General features: G+C 39.1%; 1 protein-coding gene across 1 annotated transcript in view; it reads left to right on the forward strand.

Moving 5' to 3' along the window:
- RELN (reelin) overlaps positions 1 to 13,391 on the forward strand; it is a 434,942-nt gene that overhangs the window by 361,078 nt on the left and 60,473 nt on the right. The window contains exons 37-41 of the mRNA XM_067564502.1: positions 113 to 197; positions 4,703 to 4,885; positions 7,321 to 7,492; positions 7,588 to 7,690; positions 11,290 to 11,519. Of these exons, the coding sequence (XP_067420603.1) occupies positions 113 to 197; positions 4,703 to 4,885; positions 7,321 to 7,492; positions 7,588 to 7,690; positions 11,290 to 11,519 (773 nt within the window). The remainder of the gene's footprint in view (positions 1 to 112; positions 198 to 4,702; positions 4,886 to 7,320; positions 7,493 to 7,587; positions 7,691 to 11,289; positions 11,520 to 13,391) is intronic.

The following is a 13,391-nucleotide window of genomic DNA, read 5'->3' on the forward strand; positions in this document are numbered from 1 at the left end:
TAAATAAGCCTTTAGAGTACTTATTTGGAACTATTTAGCAAGACTGAATTACAGAAACGTGAATGTAATATATGGGAAATAGTAATTTTCTGTCTACGTTCTATATTTACAGGAAGGACTGAGAATGCTTGTTTCAAGAGATCTAGATTGTACAAATACTATATACATCCAGTTTTCATTTAAATTTTTAGCAAAAGGTAGGTTTCCTCTTTATTTGTTGTCTTTTCAGTAGCTTTGCTCATATATTATATCACTACAGAGAAATATGTGGGTTTAAATTTGCAAAATTAATTTAAATGGCCATTAGTTAATGCTAAATAATATTGAAATTTCTATGGGATTTTGTATCATGCTTACCTCAATACCAGATAGGTTCACCATACTGATTCTCATTAAGAAGAAACATCAAACTAATTCTAGTCATGCTGTTATCTTTACTCTTGTTAAACTATCACTCCTTCTGTTCCTACTTCCATTATCCAGGGGTTTATAACTCAGCCTTAAAATGAAATCCAAGCTCTAGCTTATGTCATACACAGTCTCAACCCAGAGACTTGTGCTGCCCAGAAAATTGCCATTTTAGAGTACTCTCTATAGGCATAAAAGAAACATTATAATTTAAAGATTTTTGGAATTTCATAGGTCAAAAATATTTGAAATATTTTTAGCAATTGATTAATTAATAAAATGGTCCCTATACTGTATGATTTAGGGGATTGATAACCAATTGTGGAGATTTCACATGCTGGTTGCTGAGCCTTGCTAAACAAAGGGGTGAGGGGTGACAGGAAATGGAGAAAGGAGAAGATAGGAGGGAGAGAGGAGGCGAGAAGCAAAAGCAGGTTTGCAAACGCAGCTGCAGTGGGAGTCGCCCTGTAAAAAAAAAAACCAGAGGGGCAAGTTAATCTAAAATAGTTCTTTATATTGCAATAGTAGCTGAGAGATCCAATCAGTGATCCCAGCCTCACTGCACTAGGCTTGTAAAAACACTTCTTAGAGAAACATTCCCTGCCCCACCGTACTTACATTCCAGGGCCCAGACCCTGCAAACACTTGGGCACGTGTGTAACAGGACAATATGTGTAACTATATGGTAAAGTTAATGCATTGGCACCCCTGCTGTCTCTGCTTCCCCAGTGGGGCTGCCGCCACCACTCAATGTGACACGGTGCTACATGTGTCTCTATTTAAAACAGACACTGCTGAGCATCAGGAGAGTTTTAAGGATGTTGCTGAAATGTGATGGCAAACTCCATCCCTCACTCCATGATTGAATAGCTGAGCTTAGTACCCAAACCACTCAGTAGGCTGCAGTATAGATGAACAGCATTTGAGACTTCCCTGGCCAACCTACAGCAGGCAATGGCTGGTGGATCCAGATAGCTTTTTCCTGGCCCCTCATCAGTCCTAACTCTCACGCTACGCCCCTGCTACCTATACACCACCCATTCCTCAGCACAATGATCTCCTCTTCAGTTCTGCTCTGCAGTACACAGGGAGTCAACAGGGAACCCATGCGTGGGAGTGGGAAAGCCCGGCCCTGTCCTGAGCACCTGGGGGTTGGGTGGTTTCCAGCCATGGCTTTCAAAGTCCTCTCCCTAGCTGGGGGGATGGGGCCTCCTGCATATAAGCCACCCCATGTCTTTGGTTAAATCCCCCCCGGACCTCTGTGCAAGACCTAAACAAACACCAGGGCAAGCACCCAGCCCCAGAACACTGGCCAATGGTGACCCCACGGCAAGCCCAGCCCTACAAACCTCAAACAAGTGCGAAATTTGCCCCCCATGCGCAGCCCCACTGGCCTGGCTGGAGCTATCCTCCAAATATAGAAGTCAAACTACACCTATGTGTCTTATCCCCTCCCCCAAAAAAACACAGTGAGAGGACCAAACACACCACCACCATGGCTAAACAACAGAGTAAAAGAGGCAGTTAGAGACAAAAAAAAAATTATTTTAAAATTGGCAGTCAAATCCTAGTGAGGAAAGTAAAAAGAAACATAAAGTCTGGCAACTCAAGTGTAAAAGTATGATTAGACAGACCAAAAAAGGATTTGAAGAGCAACTAGCAAAAGATTCAGGAACTAACAGCAAAAATTTTTGTAAGCACATCAGAAGCAGGAAGCCTGCCACACAATCAGTGGGGCCACTGGATGATCGAGGTGCCAAAGGAGCACACAAGGTAGACAAGGCCTTTGCAGAGAAGCTAAATTAATTCTTTGCATCAGTCTTCATTGCAAAGGATGAGAGGGAGATTCCCACATTTGAACCATTGTTTTTAGGTGACAGATCTGAGGAATTGTCCCAGTTTGTCAATAGAGCAGGTTTGGGAAGAAACTGATAAATTAAACAGTAATTAGTCCCCAGACCAGATGGTATTCACCCAAGAGTTTTGAAGGAACTCAAATATGAAACTGCAGAATTATCTGTGGTCTATAACCTATAATGGTATGTAACATCTGTGCCAGATGACTTCTGATATCTAATGTGACGCCAACTTTTAAAAAGGGCTCCAGAGACGATCCTGGCAAGTTCAAGCTGTTAAGCCTAACTTCAGTACCAGGCAAATTGGTTGAAACTATAGTAAAGAACGGAATTGTCAGACACATAAATTAACATGATATGCTGGGGAAAAGTCAACATGAAAATCATGTATCATCAATCTATTAGAATTCTTTGAGGGGGATCAACAAATATGTGGACAAGGGTGATCCAGTGGATATAATGTACTTGCTCTTTCAGAAAGCCTTTGACAAGGTCCCTTACCAAAGGCTCTTAAGCAAAGTAAGGAGTCATGGGATAAGAGGGAAGGTTCTCTCATAGATCAATAACTGATTAAAATATAGTAAATAAAGGGTAGGAATAAATTATCGGCTTGCACTGTCGTGACAGGTAAATAGCGGGATCCCCCAACAATCTGTACTATTCATAAACCATCTAGAAAAGGGGGTAAACAGTGAGGTGGCATAGTCTGCAGAAGATTCAAAAGTATATAAGATAGGTAAGTCCAAAGCAGACTGTGAAGAGTTACGGAACGATCTCACAAAACTGGCTGACAGAGCAAGAAAATGGCAGATGAAATTCAGTGTTGATAAATGCAAAGTAATGCATATTGTAAAACATAATCCCAACTATACATACAAAAGGATGGGGTGTAAATTAGTTGTTACTGGTCAAGAAAGGGAGCTTGGAGTCATCCTGGATACTTCTCTGACAACATCCACTCAATGTGCAGTGGCAGTCAAAAAAGTTAACACAATGTTAGGAACCATAAGGAAAGGTCTAGATAATAAGACAGAGAATATATCATAATACAGCAACATAAATCCTGGGTAGGCCCACACCTTGTATACTGCATGCAGTTCTAGTCTCCCCATCTCAAAAAATTGAAATTGGAAAAAAGTACAGAGAAGAGCAACAAAATTATTAGGGATATATAACTGCTCCATGCAAGGAAAGATTAAAAAGATTGGAACTCTTCAGCTTGGAAAATAGATGACTGAGGAGAGAAATGACAGAGATCTATAAAATAATGAACGATGTGGAGAAAGTGAATAGGGAAGTATTATTTACCCCTTAACGTAACACAGGCACTAGGGGTCACCCGATGAAATTAACAGGCAGCAGGTTTCAAACGAACATAAGAAAGTACTTCTTTGTACAACACACAGTCAGCCTGTGGAACTGGTTGCCTGGGGATGTTGTGCAAGCCAAAAATATAACTGGGTTCAAAAAAGAATTGGATAAGTTCCAATTGGAAGAACAGGTCCATCAATGGCTATTAGCCAAGATGATCGTGTAAGCAACACCATGCTGTGGGTATCCCTAAACCTCTGACTGCCAGAAGCTGGGACTAGAAGAGATGGGGTGGATCACTCGATAAATTGCCCAGGTCTGTTCACTACCTCTGAGCATCTGGCACTGTCCACTGTAAGAAGACAGAAGACAGGATACTTGGTCTGACCCATTATGGTCATTCTTATGTTCTTAAGAAAGAAGGATGGTCTTGTGTTTAAGGCTCAGGTCTGGTAGTCTGTTAGTTCAGCCACAGAATTCCTGGCCTAGATTGAAGATGCAAAGCATTATTTTTTCATGAAAACTTATAAGTAAACATCTACAGATCATTCAATCAATAAAACAACTCACATGAATAAAGTTGCTCACATAAGTGCTTGTAGTATTAGAGTCATGGACTGCAAATTCTTGAGGACGAGGACTCTGCTCTATATGTGTAGATGTTGTGGATGCTACTGTAACATAGATGAGGATGATGATGAATAATAATAATATGTGATACTATGAGCCAATAAGAAAACAAATATTGATTTTTTAAAAATGGTTGTTGTTTTGTGGGGAAGGAAATGGTTTGAGCTGAAATAAAAAGTGATAATGCTGAGATTGCGTTGGGTCTAAGTAAATTAACTGTAATGAAGTATATCATTAATGTCCATGAATATTTAACCCTTACATCGGTAGCATTTTCCAGAGTTCCATCCAGGTGAATGCTTAGGAAGATGTTCAGTATGTGTATTGTTTGCTAACAGTTAAAGTTGTTATAAAAAAAACCAGTGATGCATAGCGTAAAAATCTGTAATAAAAAGTAAGAGTAGCCTAATTACATTTAAATATGCATATATGTTTATAAAGTAGTGTTGCTTGAAAATCAGATTATAATGAACTTAAATGTATCCACATTGTTGTAGGTACCCCAGACAGGTCTCATTCCATTCTGCTACAATACTCCATCAACGGTGGCATCACTTGGCATCTGATAGATGAGTTTTACTTTACTCAAACTACTGATGTTCTCTTCATTAATGTTCCACTACCATACACTGCGCAAACCAATTCCACGCGTTTCAGGCTATGGCAACCTTACAACAATGGTAATGATGATAAACACATGTTACTCCAACTACATACTTACATAATTTTGTTTCTGAAGTTGTTTACTTTGGCTAAATAATAATCAGGACTCTGAATCTTGTACAGTGTTCTGTTGTAATTATGTACAGGATGTTTAATGCTCAAATTTCAAGTTTTTTGGACTTGATTTGCTAGATGTTACAATACCATTACATTTGCACTCTTTATGCATGCTGTTTTCATAGTACTGGGGGATGTTTTAAAATAAAAGTACATAATTTAATATCACTGGGACTACTTGCATAAAATGAGCAGGATTTGGTCCTTAGAGAGAGTTTAGAAATGTAATCTATAAAATTAAATTTGCTAAAGTCTGTCTCATTACTCTTAATGGGCCTGATTGTCATTTACACTAAGCACCCTTTATACTGCTCTGACTGTGTAGATGGGGTCATTAGTGTAAATGAGAATCAGGTCCAATATGCCCTAGAATCAAGAAGGCATTAAAAGCAGACAAAAATATACTTAGTGCTTAATCTGCTAGTTAAAGTGGAAAGGTAAGCTTCAAAGCAATATAGAAATCCAAAGGGACGTTGTCTGTTCCTACTGAGTTCAGGATGTACGTCTAATGAAGAAGAAATACCTGTGACCCCCACAAAGATTTTATAGCATGATGTTGACATCAACAGCATTGAAAAATTCCAGTGATAATTTGAACACAATACAACAATATTTGTTTTATCTCAAGTGGTTTGGTTTCTTGTTTGTATACTTGGCTTTTTGTTGTTATTTAATTTTTGGGTGTATGTATATAGCGATAACTTTTCAGGCAAGTTAGCTCACCATTGGTTGATTTAACTATCTAAAAGCCAATTCAGACCCAGTCCTAATAATCCTCCCCCAGTTCATTTTTCTGATGGACTTCCTGCAAATGTTTAACTACATCCTCCCTTTCAGATGGTATCCTTAAATAGGAAACATCCTAGAAAGAAGGCCCTGCAGCCTCCTCTTGATCAACATCAAGGTCATTTTGTGGATCATCTAGAAAGGCAGTTATACAGAAGAGCTATCCTCCCCAGCTCAAAAGCATGAAATGTATACAACAAGTAACAGAGAATGTAGGCCACACTTACAGGATGGGGAATTCTTTCCTGGGAAGCAGTGACTCTGAAAAAGATTTGGGGGTCATGGTGGATAATCAGTTGAACATTAGCTCCGAGTGCAACACTATGGCTATAAGGCTAATGAGATCCTTAGATGCATAAACAGGAGAATCCCAAGTTGGAGTAGAGATGTTATTTGTCCTCTGTATTTCCCACTGTAACTGATGCTGGAATACTGTGTTCAGTTGTGCTGTCCATGGTTCAAGAAGGATGCTGATAAATTGGAGGGGGTTAAGAAAAGAAAAGAAAAGAAAAGAAAAGAAAAGAAAAGAACTATTAGATTAGAAAACATGCCTTATAACAACATTGTCAAGGAGCTCAATCTATTTAGCTTAACAAAGAGAAGGTTAAGAGGTGACTTGATTATAGTCTATAAGTACGTGCATGGGGAACAAATATTTAATAATGGGCTCTTCAATCTATCAGAGAAAGGTATGACACAATCCAGTGGCTGAAAATTAAAGCTAGACAAATTTAGACTGGAAATAAGGCATACATTTTTAATGGTGAGAGTAATTAACCAGTGGAACAATTTACCAAAGGTTGTGGTGGATTTTCCACCACTGACAAATTTTAAATCAATATTGGATATTTTTTGTAAAAAAAAAAATGCTCTAAGAATAGTTTTGGGGAAGTTCTCTGGTCTGTGTTGTACAGGAGGTCAGACTAGATGATCACAATGATATCTTCTAGTCTTGGAATCTAAAAATCTATTAATCATAACCAACGTGACACACCTAAAATCTACCGCCTATTTGGGAGTCTGGAGAATGCCACCAAAGGTTTCTTTCTCTCAGATATGTGTTTATCACACTAGAACTGAAGAGCTCTTAGTTGGACAAGGGAGATTATTCAATTCAAGTCACTTGTGACCCATCCACAAATTATACAGTTAAATCATCAGGTTTGACTTTTTGGACAATTATCTCAATGGATGTTTTATTACAACTTACTGAAGACAGTGATGCTAGACTTTGCAAAGTAACTGTGACTTTATTGAAAGATACTTGCAAAACAGTTTTTCACACTTCAGTTGGTCATTATTTTTGTGCATGTTTCTTATTTTGGAAGAATATTCTATGCTTAGGGCAGAAAGGGCCAGATTGTGGTGCCCTGAAGCACCCTGATGAGTAGTTTATCATGTATATGGTGCCAGTGAAGTCAGTGGGACAGACTACTCATGAAAGTAGCTGTTCACCAGTGCAGTGACACTTTTACACTCTGGCCCATATTTATTTGTTCCTGCTATCTTCTCTAACAGTTAACTCAATATATTCTCCCTTTCTTCTTAGGCAAGAAAGAAGAAATCTGGATTATAGATGACTTTATTATTGATGGAAACAACCTAAAGAATCCTGTTATACTTCTGGATACATTTGACTTTGGACCTAAAGAAGATAACTGGCTTTTCTATCCTGGTGGTAATATTGGGCTTTATTGTCCATATTCATCAAAGGGAGCACCGTACGTATTAAAGAATCCACCTCTCTGCAATACACTGGAAATAAATGGCCATCAAATAAACTAGACCTAAAATACCCCTTTTCTTTTTGTGGTAGGGAGGAAGATTCTGCTATGGTTTTTGTTTCAAATGAAGTTGGAGAACATTCCATTACAACAAGGGATTTGAATGTGAATGAGAACACCATAATCCAATTTGAGGTACTTATCCCCAAAATGTAACCTTCCTGTTTTCTTACATGAGGAGTTTTAATCTTTCTTGATCTCATTTTGGTATTTTCTTTCCTCTTTGGTGTTTGCCCAAGTATAGAGATCTATATAGTTTCCCATAATTGTAAACTGTTTTATATAGTTTAACAGCTGTTAGCCATTCTTGTGAGTGTGGCTCGCAGGTTATTATCATACAATTATGGAAAATTTATCTCTCCAATTTTTCCTGTTTTCTTGCAATTCTTTTTAACTGCTTCTACATATATAACATAAGAACGGAAATACTGGGTCAGACCAATGTTCCATCTAGCCCAGTATCCTGTCTTCCAACAGTGACCAATGCCAGATGCCTCAGAGGAAATGAATAGAACAAGTAATCATCAAGTGATCCACCCCGTCAGCCATTCCCAGCCTCTAGCAAACAGCAATCCCACCTATTGTGGCTAATAGCCATTGATGGACCTGTCCTCCATGAACTTATCTAGTTCTTTTTTGAGCCCCGTTATAGTCTTTGCCTTCACAACATCCCCAGCAAGGAGTTCCACAGGTTTACTGTGTGTTGTGTGAAGAAATACTTCTTTTTGTCTGTTTTAAAACTGCTGCTTATTAATTTAATTTGGTGACTCCTATAAGAGGAAGTAAATAACACTTCCTTATTTACTCTCTCCACACCAGTCATGATTTTATAGACCTCTATCATATCCCCCCTTAGTCATCTCTCCTGCAAGCTGAAAAGTCCCGGTCTTATTAATCTCTCCTCATATGGAAGCTTTTCCATATCCCTAAGCATTTTAGTAGCCCTTTTCTGTACATTTTCTAATTCCAGTATATCTTTTTATGCATATATTTATGCTGAATAGTATTAATGTTCTTGTCCTTGTCCACTGACAGACAAACTCTGAGCATAAGAAAATGAATATCAAAATAAAATGAAAATAGATTGTAACTTTAACATTTGCTCTGATTAATTTTGTAGCTGCACTGCCTCCACAAGCAGACTTGGCAGGGAATAGGGTATAGACTTTAGTCTAAACCAGTAACAATTTATTTTCTTCTCCACACTGGCTTAGTTGCACTGGCTGTAGCATTTAAGGAGTGGAGCCAAGGCACAGCAGTATAGGGCAAGCAATGATCTTGCCCTAAATAACCATATACTGAAATTGTGTTGTTTAAAAAGTAGTGATTTGGAAAGGTTTATTGAAACTCTGTCACAGAAATGGTGTCCTCACAGGCATGTAGGTAGCTAGAAAGGAGCCAGTTTTTGCTGCTAAACTAATACTTCCTTCCATAAAGTCAATGGGGCTACTCCTGGGAGTAACCATTATGCCCAGTAATATGTGTTTCGTGAGATTGGGTCCTAACATTGTATTTAAGATACTATAAAAAAACTTCTATGTATATTTAGTATGTATATAGCATTTAGCAAAGTCATAGCGCATTTCAGCATTAAACAACAAATTATTTTGGCTTATAAGCTGTTGCTGAAATGATAATTAGAGTATTCTAAGAAAATTAGATTTGGCTGTATACTAATGCACATTTCAATTTGTCGTGCAACTAATTAATAAAATATAGAACACAAATTGTTTTCTGTTTTCAAAAATGGATTAAAAGCCTGTACAACAATAAAAGGAGTTCCCATTAAGATAATGCTAAGTCTTCAGAAATCTAACCTCCAAAAGACCTACATGCATATTTTTGTACCTGGTATAGGCATTGTATGAAAAAAGTTAAATGCCTTCATCTAAGATTTTTGAGGATATTCGTGTAAATGAAGCTATTATACATAATGCAGTGGAGTTTCAGGCTCTCTCTCAAGAGTCCGAGAACTAGATCTGGTCAAGCATCTCTCTTAATTTCCAGATGGATGGAGTCTGTAGTTATAGTAGGTCGACAAGTCTCATGTGCACTGTGGAGCAATAAGGGAAGCTTTATGTAGAGTGTGCTTTCAACATTTATACATAGTGCTGTATGTCACTGGCTTTCAGAAATAATTTGTTGTAAGTTAAGGATCAGTACATTAGAAATAAAACTACTATCACTAAAAAGATATGTGGAATCAAAGCTTTTAAATGGTTTTCATCTGTGCTTAGTATTTTGTTTGTAATGTGAGTTTTTACTTACAATATGGTAAATACAGCACAATATATTTTATTCTTAGGGCCTTCTCATCGTACAAGTGTATTAACAATCCTGGTTGCATCCAGTCTATTATGTCTTTATAACTGTCACCATGGCATAAAAGGTTTTAAACTGCAAGCATATTTTTATACAAACGTGTTGCAGGGAGGAAATCAGATTATTTTACATTAGAGGCATGCCAAATATGTTTTAGGGCTTGTCTACACAGGGACACTTAAGAAGATTAATCTGAATTAAAATTCACTCCCAAAATGTGACTTAAGATAAACCATATTAAGGCCACTTTAATTCTGAATGCGAGCATCCACAGAAGAGTTTAATGCAATTGAACTAATCCACTTTAAAGTCACACCTTTAGTTAATTCAGATTAATTTTCCTGAGTGTTCCTATATAGACAAGCCTTTAAGATTTCAGCTGCTTCACAAAACTATAAAATAAAAATTTTCAGGATATTAGTAGTACTGCTGATTATGTAAGATTTGTACTGTTCACTATGTCAGGGATCTCACAAGAACAGCATGAGAGATTCTGGCACTGCCAGACTCAAACTACATTTCTAGTTTGGCCTCAAATCCAAACCCTACTCTAGCCATAGGTGTTTTGGACACTTCCTCGTAGGCCCCACTGTTTTATGTAAGCAAAAAAGAGAATACCAATTCTGAACAAAAAACTGGAATGATATAGTACATGCCTTTAAGGATAATTCCTATAGTATAAGTCTATTGTCTTGGGAGTATGACAGCAAAGAGAACCACAATCAGGTTAAGGATAATTTAATGAACAATGAATGTTTGCATATTTTGTTTATTTTATTATCATTTCTATTTTTTTTAAATTCATATTTCTCTGTCATTGTGTTTAGGGTGTTCTCTGAGTACTGCCAGAGATGTTGCAATTACAATAGACATAGTGCTAGGGGCAGGAGGTCTATTGCTTTCTGCTTTTGATTACTTAGAAATGTGTTTTCGCCCTTATAGAAATATTTAATGCATCTAATTAATTTTTTATTCGTATTAACAGTTGAATTTTATTAATATAGCCTGGACGGTGACATGCCTTCAGATAATTGGATGGTAGGCGAGTGCACAAGAAGCTTTCACCTTTTGTACACCCCACACAAGGGCCACATACAACTGCAGTCTTTTGAGGAGGTTCAGAGGCAATTACTGCCCTGAGGAGTTGGGACCACAGCCCTGTTACTCTCTCACACACACACATAAAAGTATCAAGAGAAGGAGCAAGCTACGGTATCTTAAAACATTGTACAGCCTGCAAAGTGCCCCAGCACCCTGGGCAGGCTAGGAAGGATAATGTCTCCCTGAGATGCAATCCTTCCCTGAGCTCCTGCAGGGGCAATGAAGCCCTGTACCACACAAAATGTGGGTCAGTAGCTAAATGCCACATTTGGCCCTATGTAATTTTTGTGATTTTATTTTTTCTGCTCCAGATCAATATTGGATGCACCACGGATAGCTCATCTGCAGACCCAGTGAAACTTGAATTCTCACGAGATCTAGGGGCAACCTGGCACCTGCTTCTTCCACTGTGCTACAGTAGTAGCAGCTATCTCAGCTCCTTATGCTCCACTGAGCATCATCTAAGCAGCACTTACTATGCTGGTACAGCTCAGGGCTGGAGAAGAGAGGTCATCCACTTTGGAAAACTGCACCTGTGTGGGTAAGTGTCTGGCTTCTTGCTCTACTAAGATTTTTTCTATATTTGAATTTGTTTTATTGAAATAGTAACCATCTTCTAGGAAATGGAAACATTATGTCTCACCCTGAGTCACGGTTCTTTCCCTAGCTCACCTTTTTCTCCAAGGGGAACATAAACTGTGCCAGCTCTTCATCTGGTGCAGATTACTTCTCCTACTATGCTGCTTCAGATCTCATGGCTGGTGTGTTGCAGGGGAAGCAAAGCTTTCACTATAGCTGCTACCTGCCATTCTCTGCCCACCTGTGCAATGTGGGGTGAGGAAAGTAGCATCCTTGTGAAGCCTACTCTGTCTCCTGTGCACAAACCATCAATCCACATAGCTCGTGCCAGGGGATAGGGACCTTACAACCTCAGTTCACCCACCATCCAGTGTATTCATCGAGTAACACATCAGTTCATAATAATTGCCATACCAGAATAGTCCAGATAATCGACTGAGTCCCATATCTTGTCTTGAACAGTGGCTAATGCTTGGATACTTCACAGGAGTATGCAAATGCTCAATAATACAACTAATTATACATTACTGCACCCGTAAAGGAAGTGTCCTTTTGCTCCCAGTTAGTTGTCAGTTTATGCCTGGAAACATGAAGATCAATAATCCCTGGAATTATAGCCTAGTTACTGTAGTATACCTGCAGATACTTTTCTTATTCATCTACACATCTGATTCTATTTTAAAGCTTACTAAGGTATTTGTGATTCACTTCTACTGGGAACATTGCTACAGATAAAAGGAGCCTGCATAGTGAAGTCAGTGTTAAATGGCCTAGGTCTTTTTAAGTGCCGGGCTTTCTAAAATGCTCCTACTGTGGATTTCTAGGGCAAAGGGAGGTCTACTGTAATTCACCAAGATCATTCTTGCATAAAGTTTGAAACAAGCATTTCCTCAGAAAACACAGACTATAGTGAAACTAAACTTTACAATCAGGTAAGCAATGACCTTGTAGTTCCCATTGTAGTTTTCAGGAAAAGTGAAATAGTCATACATATCTAACAAAGAAAGAGTGCTTGCGCATGTTGATTCCAAATAGATGTTTGCATGCTGTGTGCACAGGCGCCGGAAGATTTTTTCCCCTACTGGTATCTGTAGGGTCAGCTCTGAAACTCCCTGGAGTTGCACCTTCATGGCACTCTCTAGAGGGCCCTGCTGACCCCCCGCCTCCGCAGTTCCTTCTTTCTTCCTGTGACGGTTGCTGGAACGTTCATTCGATCTTGCTTTGCAAGCACTTTTCTTTAGCGGTTTTCTTCTCTAGATAGTACCTGTAAATAGTTAATAGTCTAAATTAATTGTAGTTTTTATAGTATAGTTTTATTAGTATTCTTAAATAAGACCCCGCTTATCGGGGTCAGGATTCTGCCTTCCTAGTGATGAGGCATGCCTTGATCCCCTGACTTTAAACAGTGCCAGGCTTGTAAAAAGCCCATGCCCAGGAGCAATCCCCATACCATCTGCCTTAAGTGACTAGGGGAGACCCATCAAAGGACTTGTTGCAGTCTAGCTATGACGTGATTACAGCTAGGTTAAATATATTAGTTCTCCACATGTGGGTTGATAGCTCTTCCCAGGACCAAAGGTCTTGGGTCCTGAGCCCAGGCACTGTCCCTTAGGCAGGGCAGAGCAGAAGGGCAGCAGTCTCTAGCCCTTGTCAGGACAACCCGCTAGTCCACACCCAGCCCTTTGGCAAGACGTGGCAGGCAGCAAGGGACAGGCTCTGGCCCTCAATGGGTGTTCACGCCCTAGGTTGGGGTAGGAATGGGAGGGGGACACAGGCCCACCCGTCTCCACTGCGTCCCAACCCAGGGCCCTGTCCGTGGGGCTCCAGCCGAAAC

The sequence above is a fragment of the Emydura macquarii genome, unplaced genomic scaffold (assembly GCF_026122565.2).
Source record: "Emydura macquarii macquarii isolate MOO-44397 ecotype Brisbane River unplaced genomic scaffold, CSIRO-AGI_Emac_v2 contig_2636, whole genome shotgun sequence".
Lineage (NCBI taxonomy): Eukaryota > Metazoa > Chordata > Testudines > Chelidae > Emydura > Emydura macquarii.